Source organism: Lithobates pipiens, unplaced genomic scaffold, assembly GCF_037356315.1.
Source record: "Lithobates pipiens isolate NorthernLeopardFrog02 unplaced genomic scaffold, aLitPip1_a1.2 Scaffold_13, whole genome shotgun sequence".
Taxonomy (NCBI): Eukaryota; Metazoa; Chordata; class Amphibia; order Anura; family Ranidae; genus Lithobates; species Lithobates pipiens.
The window spans coordinates 231,467,163-231,484,734 of NW_027507718.1; the positions used below are offsets into that span (position 1 = coordinate 231,467,163).

The 17,572-nt window shown below is 46.2% G+C and overlaps 2 protein-coding genes across 3 annotated transcripts in view; both read left to right on the top strand.

The window, feature by feature from the left end:
- LOC143974694 (beta-1,4-galactosyltransferase 1-like) overlaps positions 1–3,538 on the top strand; it is a 336,266-nt gene extending 332,728 nt beyond the window's left edge. For both annotated transcript variants that reach the window (XM_077476323.1, XM_077476324.1), the window contains exon 7: positions 313–3,538. In XM_077476323.1, coding sequence (XP_077332449.1) covers positions 313–445 — 133 coding nt within the window. In that variant the 3' untranslated portion in view covers positions 446–3,538. The remainder of the gene's footprint in view (positions 1–312) is intronic.
- Positions 3,539–15,339: 11,801 nt separating this feature from the next.
- LOC143976082 (guanine nucleotide exchange factor MSS4-like) lies at positions 15,340–15,774 on the top strand. Its single transcript, XM_077478555.1, has one exon. The coding sequence runs from the start codon at positions 15,372–15,374 to the stop codon at positions 15,726–15,728; it is 357 nt and encodes a 118-aa protein (XP_077334681.1). The 5' UTR covers positions 15,340–15,371; the 3' UTR covers positions 15,729–15,774.
- The last annotated feature ends 1,798 nt before the right edge of the window (positions 15,775–17,572 follow it).

Consider the following 17,572-nt stretch of genomic DNA (forward strand, 5'->3'; position numbering starts at 1 on the left):
CGCACTTAAAATTTACTCTCAGGTTTTTGAACCTACTCTGTTAGCTATACTTTTGTTTTTTCACATTTATTATAACTTTGTTGGCTTGAGTATCAGCTGCTAGTTTTATTGTAGTAGCGCAGTGTTTTGCTTTTTTGCTTTTTTGTATTTTTGTGTTCTCACAATGGTCTATAAACCTAAATAGTCAGGTCAGTCTTAATAATGAGCATGTGATGTGTGAGTACAAATAAACTATACAGTTTGCTTATGTTATTTCATATACTTTCCATTCATGTATACAATACCTTACTTTTGTTTTCTCTTTATTACTAGTTTCCACCTCATAAAGAAGGCTGCGCAACTTATGCATGAAGATGGATTAAACACCTTGGAATACGAAGTCGTTGCCCGCACTGAACATAGACTTTTTACAAAAATCACAGTTAATATAGGATCATCACAATAGAATCTGATACTGTTTAGCTATATTTCAAAGTAATTTCTGAACCCTGATTTGCTTAAAGTGGAGTTCCACCCAAAAGTGGAAATTCCGCTTGTTGTACTCCCCCCCCCCCCCCCCAGATGCCACATTTGGCACCTTTCGGGAGGGAGGGGAGCAGGATACCTGTCTTTCCCAGGTATCCTGTTCCCACTTCTGGGAACCTCAGCCATGGGTATTGACGTCACTGCCCAGGCTCCCTTCTCCTTCCCCGGCTGCCGGGCCAGTAAGAGAGAGGAGTGGATCCCCACACATTGCACAGTAGGGTACCCAGGCATGAAGCCGTATGGCTTCACTGCTGGGTTCCCTTTCTCAAAACGGAGGCAGCATGCACCCGACAGCTGATGGAAACATCAGCTGTGGTTCTGACATTATTGTACTCCAGGACAGGTTAAGCCTCATACACATGATCAGATTTTCCAATGGGAATTGTATGCTGACAGGCTGTTGGCGGAAAATCAAACCGTTTGTATGCTCCATTGGACAACTGTTGTCGGATTTTTCTGTGGACAAATGTTGGATGGCAGGCTTTAAAATTTTCCACGGACAAATGTCTGTTGTCGGATTTTCTGAGTGTGTGTAAGCTAGCGTTTGTAATGGAGAATTAACATTCATGACGTGGCAAATTATGAAATGTCGAAATGCAGCGCGCAATTCTCATCTTCTTTAATGGGATAATAATGAAAAGGCTTTGCTGGTGATACTGATGGAGTTCTACCAAACATATTTAAAAAGAGATTTTTTTTCTAGTGATATCAAGAATAATATTATGTTTTTCGTTTTTTTTTTTTTTTTATATCAAAGATATAACTATGTTGGTGTCCCTTGTTATTTTACATTGTATTTTTTAAATGTACCGGCTTACTCCCAAACTATCATTTGAAGTAAAACACATAGCCAAGCATTATTTTCCAAACAAATAAAATTTGACATGCTATCTGCCAATAGAACTTAACCAAAAAGTGCATTCTATGCATCCAAAAATATAATAAATCAAATTATTCAATCAAAAAATAAAATTAAAGCCTCATGCATGTATCCTGCTTCTTAATATAGGGGGCCAACAATGCCAAGAGTTGGTGAAAGCAGGGGTCCGTCATCCGGAGAATCATCCGAATTATTCTCCTGGAAATCCCGCAGCAAAGGCATATGACATAATTGGTCACGATTAATAAGGCAACCAATTTTTGGTCCAAGAAATCCTCCTGCTCCTGATCCTGGACTGGACTTGGGCCAAAGCAATAACTCCATGGCCAATAATAAATAACACATTATCTCCTCTGATTCCATAACCTGTCTGGTTGACTTACAGTCGTTCAAAAACGAACTGAAAAGCACGAAATGAAAATTGCGAAATGAAACGCGTGAATCAACACTCACCAAACTTCTACTAACATGAAATTAGCAGAAGGAGCCCAAAGGGTGGCGCTAAAGAGCTGAAAAAACACATAGTATGTTACTACATTCGTGATTGTTGGCCAACAATTGTGTACCATGTGTATGCAAGTTTGGGCCAAAGTCCTTCAACAAAAGTCCATGGTTTTGTTGGCCAACAATCTGATCGTGTGTACGAGGCTTAAGTGTCCGATTATTAAAAGTCAGCAGCTGCAGTATGTGCAGCTGCTGGCTTTAATTTTTGCAGTGGTAGGTGGACCTCCACTTCAAAGATCATTCCTCTCTCTTCTTTGCAAGAAAATTGATGGATTACGAAGCACAAACATTAGACCTACAAGTCTAAAAGATCTATGGAGAAGCATGGGAGCTTGATGAAGGTGAGCATCAGTGAGTGTGGGCTAGCAAAAGAACCTGTCGTCTTGTGACATAACATATTTCATTCATTATTGGTAAAGGCACAGAGCTTAGCAAGTGGAGAAGCCTGTACATACTGACAATCTGTAATGTGTTAACAGTCTGTTAAGCCCACACTGACACTAAAAGCTGTAATTAAAATTAGCAGTTTATCTTACAGTGGAACCTATACAGTATATTATCAATTAATTTTTAATTTTAATATGGAGTCAAACACACAGTAGGCATTGTGCATGAAAGTGTGTTAGATAAGAGTTGTCTGTGTTGCCCCATTGCATCATAATCCTTCCAAATCTTGGAAAAAACGACTGTTGGAGTTAAAAACCATTTACTTACTATACATAAGAACAGTGGGTGTGATTTACTAAGACGAACGTGCCGCACCGGTTCACACCTTAATTGGTTCGCCAGAAAAATCATTGATTGAACGTGTTAACCGGCGCACGCAGACTCGCAACACAATAATAAATATGTAAACTGCAACTGGTGCTAGGGTAACTGCGGTTTTCTAATGCCGCGTACACACGGTCGAACTGTTTGACGTACTTAGTCCGTTGAAACACATTTCAGCGGACAATCTGCTCGTGTGTGGGCTTCAGCGGACTTGTTCAGCGTGCAGTCCGGAGTACTAAGAATTTCGGTTTTTCCAAAAATCTGTCCATCGTACTTTGGTTTCAGCGGACAATACGGTCGTCAGTATGCTAGTTCGACGGACTAAGAATGGGGCATGCCCACAAAGGATTTACACGGCGGAAGGGTGCTTTGCTGTGTCTTGGACTTCCTATTTCTAGTCCCGTCGTACGTGCTGTACACGTCATCGCGCAAGCTTTCGACGGACTGTTTGTGTATCCGTGTGTGGTCAAGTCCGTTCAGTGGAAACTACGACGGATTGTCCGTCGGATTGTATGACGGACTAAGTACGCCATACAATCCGCTCATGTGTAAGCGGCATTATTGATAATAGAGCACGCCCAATACAATTGGTTAATTTCATCTCATTGGATGTTTCTTGTTAGGCAATTAGTAGGTCTTCTCAGTTAATTAACCCTTTTGATGCTAATCTCATTCCTATGACTTCTAATATATCTTTGAAATGTGTTTTTTTCTCTTTTTACCCAAATCTTTCAATATATTACAAAGAACAGAGAAGTGTTTCTAAATCCAATAAATTAAATATTTTCAGATCTAGATCATTAAAGGTGACCACACACTGCAATCAATTAGATCTTAAATAAATTAGATTTAGTGCAAGAGCCTGTTTGATTTCCTATAATGTGAATTCATTGTTCAAGTGCGTCTTTCTATTACCTATTTTGCAGAAATATCGAGAGTTGTAAAGAGATTGGCCAATCAGATTGCATAGTACATGACCATCATAAGTGCCAAATTTGGAATGTAGATGTGTATTGTTGACCCACTTGTATTTTCCTAACGATATTTCTTGGCATTATACAAGGCACATGAGAAACCACCTTTTTTTAAGACATGCTGGAGTGATCAGGAATCTTCAAACTACGACTCTTCAGCTGTTGTGGCACTACACACTCCATGAGGCATTGTAAAACTCTGACATTCATAGACATGACTAGGCATGATGAGAATTGTAGTTCCTGAACAACTGGAGGGCCATAGTTTAACCACTACAGATCCGCGCTATTGCCAAATGACGGCATTAGCGCGGACCTACATTTCCGGGACTACGTCTATTGACGTCGTCCCGGATACGAGCGGCCTGCGCGCCCCCTAAGGGGCGCGCGGCGCGCTCTGTGATCGGCGAGTCCGTGAGACTCGCCTGATCACCGATCCGTGCAAGGGGTCGATCCCGACCCCTTATCACGTGATCAGCTGTCAGCCAATGACAGCTGATCATGTGATAAAACGGAGCCGGTAATCGGCTATTATTCCTCCTCGCGCTGACAGCGCGAGGAGAGAAAAAAAAAGCCGATCACCGGCGGCCGTGATCGGGACATCAGTCCCGATCACGGCCAGCAATACAGCTGACCACCTGCCCCCTGCCAGTGCCCACCTGCCCACCGCCGTGCCATCCTGAATAAAAGTAAGTGCCCCCCATCAGTGCCCCCCATCAGTGCCCATAGTGCCCACAGTGCCACCTACAGTGCCACCCACAATGCCACCCACAGTGCCATCCAGCAGTGCCACCAACAGTGCCACCCACAGTGCCCACAATCTGCCTCAAAGGTGCTGCGACCCAGTGCCCAGCAGTGCCGCCCATCAGTGCCCAGCAGTGCCGCCCATCAGTGCCCAGCAGTGCCACCTATCAGAGCCACCTATCAGTGCCACCTATCAGTGCCCATCAGTCCCATCTATCAGTGGTACCTATCAGTGCCCATCCGTGCCACCCATCCGTGCCACTTATCCGTGCCACCCATCCATGCCATCTTATCTGTGCCCATCTTTGCCCATCAGTGCCGCCTTATCTGTGCCCATCGGTGCCGCCTTATCTGTGCCTATTAGTGCCGCCTTAACTATGCCTATCAGTGCCCACCAGTGCAGCCTATCAGTGCCCACCAATGCAGCCCATCAGTGCCCACCAATGCAGCCCATCAGTGCCCCCCAATGCAGCCATCAGTGCCGCCTAATCAGCGCACTTCAATGAAGGAGAAAAATGACCCGTTTGCAAAATTTTATAACAAACTATTAAAACATGATTTTTTTTTTTTTTTTTTTTTTGCATCTTTTTTTGTTTGTTTAGCAAAAAATAAAACTCCGAGCTGTAACTAAATACCACCAAAAGAAAGCTCTATTTGTGGGAAAAAAAATGATAAAAATTTCATTTGGGTACAGTGTTGTATGACCGCGCAATTGTCATTCAAAGTGCATCAGCGCTGAAAGCTGAAAATTGGTCTGGGACTGAGGGGGGTTTAAGTGCCCAGTAAGCAAGTGGTTAAAGACCCCTCCGTTAGACCATTATTATGTCTCCAGAATTGGGAGTGTGGCATGTACCCAACTTCTCTCTGCTGGTGGACACAAGAACCTACATCTATAGATATAGATATATATTTATAGAGCAAGGAAAGCAAAAAAAAAAAAAAACACATGTAAAGTTAATTTGAGACACTAACAGACTATGGTTTTGAGGTCTGGCCATTTTGCAGAGAAAATTAACAGGAGTGCGCCCACAAACGGACATCTATTAAGGATTTAAACATTAGACACATCTTGAAGATTTTTTCAAAATAATGCAGCACAGACAACTAAATCAAAGTGAAACAACCTACAAACGACACTCATTGACAACATCAAAAATATTTCCATGTAAAAATACCACCCACCCCGCCCAAAAAAAAAAAATACAATAAACCTAAGTAAAAGAACTTCCTCTAAAACACATCTGTTTTGCAAAGAAATAAGAAACAAAATACAAAGAGGAAAATACACATGTTCCAAACTCTACAAGGACACCCAAATGTACTCTCTTGCCAGCCCCCCACATACAATCATGCCTCTTTGCTGGGCAAGGTAAAGAATGCGATCTGCAAGCTTTATATAAGATAGGTTTGTGTGCTAATGAGGCAATTTAAAACACATGCACAGTCCATTAAACACACAAAATGCAAGTTCACACAGTGTAGAGACAGAACTTCAAAGTGGGTACTAGGGATGAGCTTCGTGTTCGAGTCGAACATACGTTCGACTCGAACATCGGCTGTTCGTCCGTTCGGCGAAGTCCGAACATTTTGGTCCGTTCGCGCCAAATTCGTGTGGCGCTCACGGCCCACAATGCACTGCGATGGCGCAGTGCATTGCTGGCTCATGATTGGCCAAGCATGCACTGTGACCCCGCATGCTTGGCCAATCGCAGCGCCAGCAGCGAGGAGAGCCATGATTGGCCACAGGAAGGATGCCTGTGGCCAATCATAGCTCAGGCTGTGTAGTGCACGCCCCACACTATATAAGGCCGCCAGCGCGCCGCGGCCTTGTGTAGTGTGTTGGCGTCTGAAGCAGTGGGTGTTCTATGTACCTTCAACACAGTACACACCGATCGTTTTCGGCCGATTTTCGATCTTGCTGTTGTGTAGTGGTTGTTGTCTGCGTGCCCTGACCGCAGTATACACCGCTATATTCACCTCACCTATATAGCTAGTGATCTATCTTTTATAATAGAGCTTGCAGTCAGTAGTGTTAGGAGCTAGTGCGTGCTGTCTGCGTGCTCTGTACCCAGTACATACCGCTATATCCACCTACATAGCTCTTCTCTATTTGAGCCCACTTGCCATCTGCAGGAGTTATTGGAAGTTGTGTGTGCCTCCAGCACAGCACAGTATACATCTGTATATACCCCTTTATCTCTGGTGTTCTATAATAAAGGCATCTGCAGGAGTTAGTGGGTGTTGTGTGCCTCTAGCACAATATACACTACCCAACTGCTTTTTTTACCCAACTCCCTTCAGGCCATTACCATGTCTGGAAGGCCAGCAAGGAGAGGCAGACAGGCGCGAGCCGATAAAAGAGGGCAAGCAGGCTCTGTGTCTAGAGACAACAGTGCTGGTCGTGGACGTGGTGCATTGTCATCAGCACGTGGCCATGGGACACGCTTGTCCTTCTTTTCGGCAGCTGGACATGTTGAGCCGCAACATGCCAACGACTTGGTAGAGTGGATGACCAAGCCCTCTTCATCCTCCTCATCCTCTCTCACCCAGTCTCAGGGTACTAGCAAAGCAGCTGCCAACGCATCGTCTTCCCTCCTCTCAATGTCATCATCAGTGACTCCTTCCCTAGACCCACCACGTCCTCCTGAGGAGTCTCCTGAACTCTTTGAGCACAGTGTTGGGTACATGCTCCAGGAGGATGCCCAGTGTTTTGTAGCCTCTGATGATGACACTCAGCTAGAGGAAGGCAGTAGCGTGAATGCAGAGAGAGGGGATGCTCAAGAAAGACAGCAATCTGGCAGTCATGTTCCACAAGCTGCAGCATACTGCCAGTTTTGCTACAGCGATGAAGAGGGAGAGGATGATGAGGGCACTGACTCCACGTGGGTGCCTGGTAGGAGAGAGGAGGAGGAGGAGGAGGCACATGTCCAACGAGGCAGGATGCCCTCCGGGGGCCAGCTTAGGGGCAGCACGCTGACTGAATCACACCGCAGAGCTCTGCCTGTGCAGGGCGCTGCCTCTGCACGTTATGCTAAAAGTTCTTTGGTGTGGGCCTTTTTTGAGACGAGTGCATCAGATCGCACCGCTGCTATTTGCAACATATGTCTCAAGCGTATCTCGCGTGGCCAAAACATCAGCCGCTTGGGCACCACATGCTTGACCAGACATATGTTGACCTGCCATGCAGCTCGTTGGCAAGCGTACCTCAAAGACCCACACCAAAGAACAAAGCGGCCCTCTCCTTGCTCCTCATCAGCTGGCATCTCCAACCCCACTAGACCTTCAGTCCTCTCTGAAACCTGCTCTGAGAGGAATGAAGGTGTAGAATTAGGTGTGTCACAGCCAAGTGCTTTCGGGGACTCTGCTAGCAGTACACCCACGTCCGATTATAGCAGGCAAATGTCCCTGCCCCAGCTGCTGGACCGGCGAAAGAAGTTCACTCCCAGCCATCCACATGCCCAGCGGTTGAATGCTAGCTTGGCTAAATTGCTAGCACTTCAACTGCTGCCTTTTCAGTTGGTAGACTCGGCCCCCTTCCGTGAGTTTGTACAATGTGCGGTTCCTCAGTGGCAGGTCCCCAAATGCCACTTTTTCTCACGGAAGGCGATTCCGGCTCTCTACCGGCATGTGGAAGGCAATGTCTATGCCTCGCTGGACAGGGCGGTCAGCGGTAAGGTGCATATTACTGCTGACTCATGGTCCAGCAGGCATGGACAGGGACATTACCTGTCTTTCACGGCCCATTGGGTCACTCTTCTGGCAGCTGGGAAGGATGCAGGACAAGGTGCAGTAGTGTTGGAAGTTGTTCCGCCACCACGCCTCCAAAATGCTACTATTGGTTGTGACACACCTCTCTCCTCCACCCCCTCCTCTTCTTCTTCCTCCATGGCCTCTTCCAGTGCTCTGTCCTCAGAACCAGCGGTGCTCCGTAGGCGTTCCAGGGGCTACGCAAGTACGCAGGCAAAACGATGCCATGCCGTGCTTGCGCTGGTTTGTTTGGGGGACAGGAGCCACACTGGGGCGGATGTTTTGTCAGCTCTGCAGGGGCAGGCCGAGAGGTGGTTGACGCCACGCCAGCTTAAGCCAGGAATGGTGGTTTGCGACAATGGCACCAACCTCCTCTCCGCCCTCCGACAGGGACAACTGACCCATGTGCCCTGTGTAGCTCACGTCCTTAACCTGGTGGTGCAGCGGTTCTTGGGCAGGTACCCCGGCTTACAGGATGTCCTGAAGCAGGCCAGGAAAGTCTGTGTGCATTTCCGCTGATCATTTAATGCCTGTGCTCGGCTGGCTAAGCTCCAAAAGGAGTTGAACCTGCCCAAGAACCGCCTTATATGTGACATGCCCACCAGGTGGAACTCAACGTTGGCCATGCTGCAGCAGCTGCACATGCAGCAGAGGGCCATCAATGAGTACCTGTGCGACTACGGCACCAGGACAGGGTCAGGGGAGCTCGGATTTTTCTCACCACGCCAGTGGGGCATGATCAGGGATGCATGCACTGTCCTGTCACCGTTTGAGGAGGCCACAAGGAGGGTGAGCAGTGACAGTGCATGCATCAGTGACACTGTACCTCTTGTCCACCTCTTGGAGCATACGCTGCGTGGAATAATGGACAGGGCACTTGAGGCAGAACAGAGGCAGGAAGAGGAGGACTTCCTTGCCTCTCAAGGCCCCCTTAATCCAGACAGTGTTCCTGCTGTGCCACCCATCACACAGGAAGAGGATGAGGAGGAGGAGGAAGAGGAGGAGGAGGATGATTGTGTCAGCATGGAGGTGGAGGCTGGCACTCAGCATCAGCAGCAGCAGCAGTCTTGTAGGGATGATCTACAGTCCCAAGAAACACGTGGACTTGTTCGTGGCTGGGAGGAGGTAGCTGCGGATCATGTTGTCCTTAGTGACCCAGGGGACTCCAGACTGAATGCCTCAGCTAACCTACGCTGCATGGCCTCCCTGATCCTGCAAAGCCTGCGGAAGGATCCTCGTATTCTTCGGATCAAGGAGAGGGACAATTACTGGCTGGCCACTCTCCTTGATCCACGGTACAAGGGTAAGGTTGCCGACCTTATCTTGCCATCGCAGAGGGAGCAGAGGATGAGACATCTCCCGGAGGCCTTGCAGAAAGGTCTGTGCAACGCGTTCCCAGAGACTGGGAGGTTACAAACTCCTGGTCCTGGACAACGTGTTGCTGAGGCAACGGTCAGAAGGAGCGGTGGAGAAGGTGGCCGTCTGACTGATGCTTTCAGACAATTTTTTAGTCCGCAGCCCCAAGGTATGATCGGTTCCAGCAACCATCACCAGCGTCTGATTTACATGGTGCAGGAATACCTAGGGGCAAGGTCAGACTTGGACACCTTTCCCACCGAAAATCCTCCGGCTTACTGGGTCTTGAGGATGGATCACTGGCCAGAGCTTGCACAGTATGCAATTGAGCTACTGGCCTGTCCTGCATCCAGCGTTCTTTCGGAACGCACCTTCAGTGCTGCTGGTGTCTTTGTTACCGATCACAGGGTGCGGCTGTCTACCAAATCAGTTGATCGACTGACCTTCATCAAGATGAATCAGTCTTGGATCACCCACAGCTACCAAGCACCTGAAGCTGATGTAACCGAATAATTTTGATGCAATGCTTTGCAGCAGGGCTAATTCCTGCAATAAAACTAGAGTATATGGGAGAGGTTGCAGTGTCGTGGCACCAGCACCAGTGCCTAAAGCCCAATTTTTCTGCCCCTGTTTAACAGGGGCGTTTTAGTACAATTTTTGATGCAATGCTTTGCAGCAGGGCTAATTCCTGCAATAAAACTAGAGTATATGGGAGAGGTTGCAGTGTCGTGGCACCAGCACCAGTGCCTAAAGCCCAATTTTTCTGCCCCTGTTTAACAGGGGCATTTAATTACAATTTTTGATGCAATGCTTTGCAGCAGGGCTAATTCCTGCAATAAAACTAGAGTATATGGGAGAGGTTGCAGTGTCGTGGCACCAGCACCAGTGCCTAAAGCCCAATTTTTCTGCCCCTGTTTAACAGGGGCGTTTAATTACAATTTTTGATGCAATGCTTTGCAGCAGGGCTAATTCCTGCAATAAAACAAGAGTATATGGGAGAGGTTGCAGTGTCGTGGCACCAGCACCAGTGCCTAAGGCCCAATTTTTCTGCCCCTGTCTAACAGGGGCGTTTAATTACAATTTTTGATGCAATGCTTTGCAGCAGGGCTAATTCCTGCAATAAAACAAGAGTATATGGGAGAGGTTACAGTGCCGTGGCACCAGCACCAGTGCCTAAGGCCCAATTTTTCTGCCCCTGTTTAACAGGGGCATTTAATTACAATTTTTTTTTGTTTTCAAACGTTTTATTGAAAAGAAATAAACAGAATTACAATGTATGAGTATTGGAGAATTCCCATGCAGAACCATACAAAAGAAAAGCGGTATTACATATCCATAGTCCAATACAACATATTAGCATAGTGATAAACTACCATAGTTAAAGTAATTAAATATAACCAATGGTGGAAGAGATATTCCAGCAATAAAACTCTGCATGGGTCAGGGACATTCTAATGGGCCGTAACCGTTGTGTCTGCCATAATCAAAGGTATAACCATGGCCAATGAGCATGAGGTAAAATAAAAGAAAGTATATATATAGAAAGAAAGAAAAAAGAATGAAACTACAGGAAAGGCAGAAAACATAAAAAAAGGAAGAAGAGGGGGGAGGAGGGACTAGCGTGGTCAATGCGAAAGTCTAAATATGAACCATGGATTCTATTTGGCCTCGTACAGAGGAATAGTGTCATGAAGAGTATGGTATATTTTTTCAGAGTGCATTATAAGATCAACTCGAGACAAAACCTGTGTAAGTGGGAGAGAGGGGGACTTCCAGTTGAAAGCGATTGACCATAGCATGGCCAGGCAGATCGTATGAATCAGGCCTCTTAATGGTCTGGGAACATCCGGTGGGGATTGGAACAACAGGGCATGATTCGCTTTTAGAGTGATATGGAAGCCTGCTACCTTATCAATAATGTCAAAGAGAAGTTGCCATATGGGTAGTATCCGGACACAATCCCAGAAGATGTGTTTATACGAGCCTGGGAGGGGGCAGCCCCTAAAGCAACTGTCCCGTGCCTGTGGGAAGATTTTATGTATCCTAAGGGGAATATAATACCACCTGGTGATCACTTTTATAGCTGTTTCCCTAACTGATAAGGATTTTGTACATTGGCACATATTGCACCAGTTCTTTACCCAGTCAATTGGATCATTCAGATCCCCAAGTTCCTGCTCCCAATTAGATCTATATTTCAAATCACTCCTATCAGTCACCTCTTCAAGGCCCCGGTAAAGCAAAGAGATCAACCGTTTCTGTCTAGGAGCTGTATAACAGATCTCTTCAAATGCAGTCGGGGGAGTTGAATAGGGGCCTGGGTAATGATGAAGAAAGAAATGTCGGAGTTGCAAAAAGTGAAGGAACTCAGTGTGGGGAATTTGAAATCTAGCTTGTAAGTCTTGAAACGTGGTGAAGTTTGAATCCACTATAAAGTCTTTAAGGGAGATAAGACCCAACTCTATCCAAAGACGGAAAGCATTTAAGTGGTTGTGTGATGTCAGGAACCTGGAGTCCCCCAAAAAAGAGGCGCCACCAGGAGCCCGAGATACCAGACCATATATTTGCTTATATTTATGCCATAGGAGCATACCGTCCAAGACAATCATATTCCCATAAGTCTTAGTGTGGTTGGCCAAGGGAGGGATCCACATCATACCAGGTAGAAACAAAGGCTTTACAGACTCTTGTTCGAATTGCACCCATGTGACCCTGGAATTCCTGATATTCCGTTGAGCCTGTTGCGAGAATCTGCTAGCCACATAGTACAGCCATATCTGTGAGACCCCCAATCCCCCTCTTTTAGAGGAGCGATATAGTATAGCTTTGGAAAATCTAGGGGGTTTATCTTGCCAAACGAATCTAAGGAGGGAGGCTTGAACGTCGTCAAGATAAGATTTCGAAATTCTAATAGAGAGGGAACGGAAAACATATAAAAGCCTAGGGAGCACAACCATCTTTAAAGCCGTTATCCTACCCATGAAAGATATATGCAGTTTGGACCACATCTTTAGGGTTAATTTAAGTTTTTTGATAAGGTGTGGGTAATTGGACGTGAATAATTTCTTATAATGGTCGGGGAGCGCTATACCCAAGTAGGATAGATGAGAGTCTGGCCAATGGAAGGGAAAGGACTGTTTAAGATGTGATAGATCCATCGGGGGGATACCTATAGGAAGGGCGGATGATTTAGATAAATTAATGGTTAGTCCCGAGATCTTAGCAAAATTTGAAAGAGAGGCAAATAAATTAGGAAGGGAGAGCAGGGGGTTCGTTAGGAACATGAGAACATCATCCGCGTACATACAAAATTTGTAAGACAAGGGGCCTTTGGTGTAACCAGAGATATCAGGGTTATTCAGGATGTCGATTGCTAGGGGTTCTAGGGCTAGGGCAAAAATTAATGGAGAAAGGGGACAACCCTGTCTCGTCCCCCTACCTATACTAAAGAAATCCGAGCAACAGCCAGGGATTTTAATCCTGGTCATGGGATTCCTGTAAAGGGTGTGGAAGGAATGCAAAAATTCCCCACCAAAACCCATTTTTTGTAAAACTGTGGTAAGGTAGGGCCAGGCAACACTATCAAAAGCCTTTTGAATATCAAGACTAAGTAAAAGGAGGCTACGGGAGTTAGAGTTGGAATCCTGGATGATATCCGTGGCCAGACGAATGTTGTCTGTTATCAGTCTATGCGGAATAAAACCGGATTGGAACTGCCAGGATCCTACTGAAAATTTTGAGGTCATTATTCATGACCGATATGGGCCTGTAATTTTGCGGGAGGGTATGATTTTTGTCGGGTTTAGGTATTAGAGACATGTTCGCCAGCAACATCTCTTCTGGAAAACTGCCGCCCTGCATCACCCAATTAAACAGGCAGGCAAGTCTGGGTGCTAAATGGGATGCAAATTTTTTGTAATAAACTGCTGCAAATCCATCTGGGCCAGGAGCCGAGCCCAATTTAAGAGATTTAATGACGTTCAGAACTTCAGTTGTGGAAATTGGCGAATTTAGTTGTTCAGACTGTAACTGAGTTAGGGTGGGAAGGGGTACCGTGTCTAACCAAGAATCAACTGCCTGGGCTTCTATATCCTCATTGGGGGCCAATAGAAAAGAATAAACATTTCTAAAAATGTCTAAGACCTCCTTCGGGTGGGATGTGAGTTGTCCCTCTCTATTATTCAGCTTATAGATATGAGGAGGGCGGGAGAGGCGATTCAGTTTTCGTGCGAAGGGTGATGATGCTGAATTGTCCAAGAGGATGTGTTTAGCCCTCGCCCATCTAAAATACTTCTCTACCCTGCTGGACAGCAAGGAGTCCAACTCAAGCCGTCTGCTGTCTATTTCCCGTCTGGTAGACTCTAAGTGCAAGGAAGCTGTGTTTTTGTACAGTTGGTCTAATTCTCGCGTGAGGGTCAGGATTCTACCATTGGTCTGCTTATTGCGTATAGAAGATATCTCAATAATTTTGCCTCTGAGGACCGCCTTATGGGCCACCCATAACACAGAGGGTAATATATCCGGCTGGGCATTAATGTTAAAGTAGTCTTCAATGGCTTCCTCAATAGTAGGTGTAACAGAGGGATCAGACAGCAGGGCTTCGTTAAGCCTCCAGGAGTGTGAAGTAGGGGCTAATTTAATAAAGGTGGTGGAAAAGGAGGTGGAGTGATGGTCAGACCAGACACAGGGGTGAATGCTTGCCTGGGTTGAGTTGGCCAGTATAATGGGTGAGGTAAAGATGTAGTCCAATCTTGCCGAGCTATTGTGGGGACAGGAGTAAAATGTGAATTCTTTAATGCCCACATTGTGGGCACGCCAGGTATCAGAAAGTTGGAGCTCTGTCAGATTACAGTTAAGGGATTTAGGGAAGGCCTTAGATAAAGATGTGTGAGAAGAACGATCCAGAGTGGGATTCGCAACCAGGTTAAAGTCCCCGCCAATGATTAAATGGGAAGATTGGAAAGAGGAGAGCTTTTCGAAAAAGTGCTTAAAGAAGGTAGCTGGGGCGTCATTAGGTGCATATACACTAGCAATAGTTAATTCTCTATTATATATTACCCCATGGATGATAACATATCTACTCTCTGTATCTTTACACACACGTTTAATCTCCATAGGAAAGGAGGAATGCAAGAAGATGGCAGCACCCCTGGACTTGGAGGGGTAAAGGGAATAAATCGCTTGGGGGAAGTTTCTATGAAAAAATTTTGGGTGGGATTTACGTGCAAAATGGGTTTCTTGTAAGAGGAGAATTTTGGCATCTAGTTTTTTGTATAAGTCGAAGGCATTCCTCCTCTTATTGGGGGAATTAAACCCCTGGACATTATGAGATATGCATGTGATTACCATCGAAAAGGATCCAGGGTAAGATCAGCTAAGGAATCCCTAAACCCGGGGCAGGATAAAGAATGGAGGGAGGTGGGTTGAAAAACCCAAATAAGGTGACCAGGGGTGCTGCCATCAATCCAGCACAACAGTATCTGAAAACATCTTCCATCTTGAGGACAAAAATAGTAATACATACAAACATATTTAGTTAGTGAAAACTGAGGTGGATCAACCATTGCTAGTCGAGGGTTTAAAAAAAAGAAGAAAAATAAAAGCAAAAACTAAAAACGAGAACAGGTCGAAAAGAGTCAAAGTTCATGGACATATCCAAAGAACTGATAGTACACAGGCCAAGCCTGTTCAAGAAAGATGTAGGGTCAGGTAACCAGGAAAAAGAAAAGAAAAACTGTCCAATTACCTGATATCCCCAAAACGGGAAAAAAAGAGTACACCGAGACAACTAGGTCCCGAACCCAGCTCAATACTGACGTAAAAAACTGATAACTCAGTGTCTTCTCCGGCCTTCTTGTGCACGCTGTAGAATGGAAGAGTCTTTGGTGTCCGCGGACGGGAAGAATTCTCGGGCTGTGCTGTGTCAGCGGTGTGGCTGCCGGGTCTTGGCGGAGGGAATGGCCACCCTGGCGAAGAGAGAGTTGCTTCTACCTCTAATGAAGAAGAAATCCTCCTTGGCTGGAGATTCCAGTCCTGATTGTGAGCTGCTTGTTGAGCACTGGCTGGTACATGACATGTTCACTTTTGAGAATGTGGGATTCACCAAAGACGTGGGAAGTGTAAAGTTCTTGGTATGTGCGGACTGTGAAGTGGGACCTATCGGTTGGCACAGTCTGGAGGAGAAGAGCAACTTTTATGTAGCACTTGAACGTGTTCGACATGAGTGAGAGACAACCACTGCCCATAAGGAACTGCCAGGATAAAAACTGAAATTTATAGCGTATAATACCTGATGAATTACAGAGGGACTGCTATAGATCAGTGCCATGTTTGTTTTAAAATACTGTTTACAAAGTCCAAAGTGTCTTTTCAAAGTAATATGTTACATGGTTGTCTTAGTGTTTGATTACTGTATTCGAAGGATAAAGAGGAACCTCTTCAACCTGCAAAAAAAAAAAAAAAAACTGATAACTCAGCAAAATAAAAAAAGGGAATAATAGGAAACCTACTGGGTGGGGGAAGCGTGCAGCAGCTCCAACCGGTGACAGACCAACAGGGAGACTCTTCCGGAACATCATGTAAAATCGGGAGCATACCGTCATGGAGGCTTTAAAGTTCAAGTAGTAGGCAGGTAGCTGAGGATAGGAAAAGAAAAAGGAAACAACCCCAGCTAACGTGGGCTGTCAGCATTATGGTCTCCAATACCATAGCGAATTCTTCTTCTGTCTCTCCGCGAAGGTGGAGTTTGCCAAATGGGAGCTGGTCTGGGGGTAGAAGGTGGTCTGTGAATATCCGCAGCTTCTAGGAGACCCAGTTTGACAAGCAGCTCTTGACCCTCTTGGAGCGTGGTGACAGAATAGGTACTGCCATTGTGTGGTACCACCAATTTAAAGGGGAAACCCCATCTGTAACGGATCCTAGCTGATTGCAGGGCAGATGTAATATCTTTGAGGTTTCTCCTTCTCTCCAGGGTGGCGGGAGAAATATCAGGGAAGATCTGAATATGAGCATCATCAAGAAGAATGCGTTGTTTGTTTCTTGCTGCCCGCAATATGTCCTCCTTCACAAGAAAGTCCTTCATGCACAAGACAATATCCCATGGAGGCTTGTCTGCAGGGGGCTTCGGACGGAGGGCTCTGTGTATACGGTCGCATTTAAAGGAGGAAGATTCGTGGTCCGGTAGGAGAGATTTAAAGAGGCGGATAACGTTGGGTATCAGATCCGTTTCCGATTCTGGGATCCCTCGGAGACGCAAATTGTTACGTCTATTCCTGTTATCGAGCTCCTCGATTTGTGACTGCATAGCGATGACCGTTGATGCAAGGGCCTCATGTTCTCTGCTGAGATCATTATGAGCCAGCGCAAGTTCATCGTGTTTACTTTCTAGCCTTTCCGTCCTGGAGCCCAGGGCCGCAATCTCTTGCGATAAGGCGTGCAAGGTCTTGTGCAGCTCCGTTTGAAACTTGGACGCCAGCCTGTCATACATGGCTTCCAGGCTGGAGTCAAGATCCGCCTTTGAGAGAGAGTTATAATCTCCTACCTGGGGCTAGAGCGAAGGAGGGCCTGTGGAGACTTGCTTCGAGGCGAGCTGGGAGGAAGCGACACCGCACCGGTCCGCGCCATCTTGGGCCATCACGTTGCTGTCCCTTGTGCGCAGGAGATAGTGGGTTAAGGTATGCTGGCTCCCGCTACGAGACTTCTTCCTCTTCGCCGGCATGCACCGTATTTAGGGGACCTGGAGGGCGTAAATTGTAGGGTGCCAAACGAGATATGATACCTCCAGGGCGCTGATAAAGTTTTGAGCGAGACGGAGCTATCCCTTCAGGCTGCCATCACGTTCAGCGCCGCGCATGCGCCCCCCGTTTAATTACAATTTTTGATGCAATGCTTTGCAGCAGGGCTAATTCCTGCAATAAAACAAGAGTATATGGGAGAGGTTGCAGTGTCGTGGCACCAGCACCAGTGCCTAAGACCCAATTTTTCTGCCGCTGTTTAACAGGGGCGTTTAAGTACAATTTTTGATGCAATGCTTTGCAGCAGGGCTAATTCCTGCAATAAAACAAGAGTATAT

Bases quoted from the DNA above. Each gene is read 5' to 3' on its own strand.
- LOC143976082 (XM_077478555.1), top strand. From the start codon at position 15,372: ATGGAAGAGTCTTTGGTGTCCGCGGACGGGAAGAATTCTCGGGCTGTG.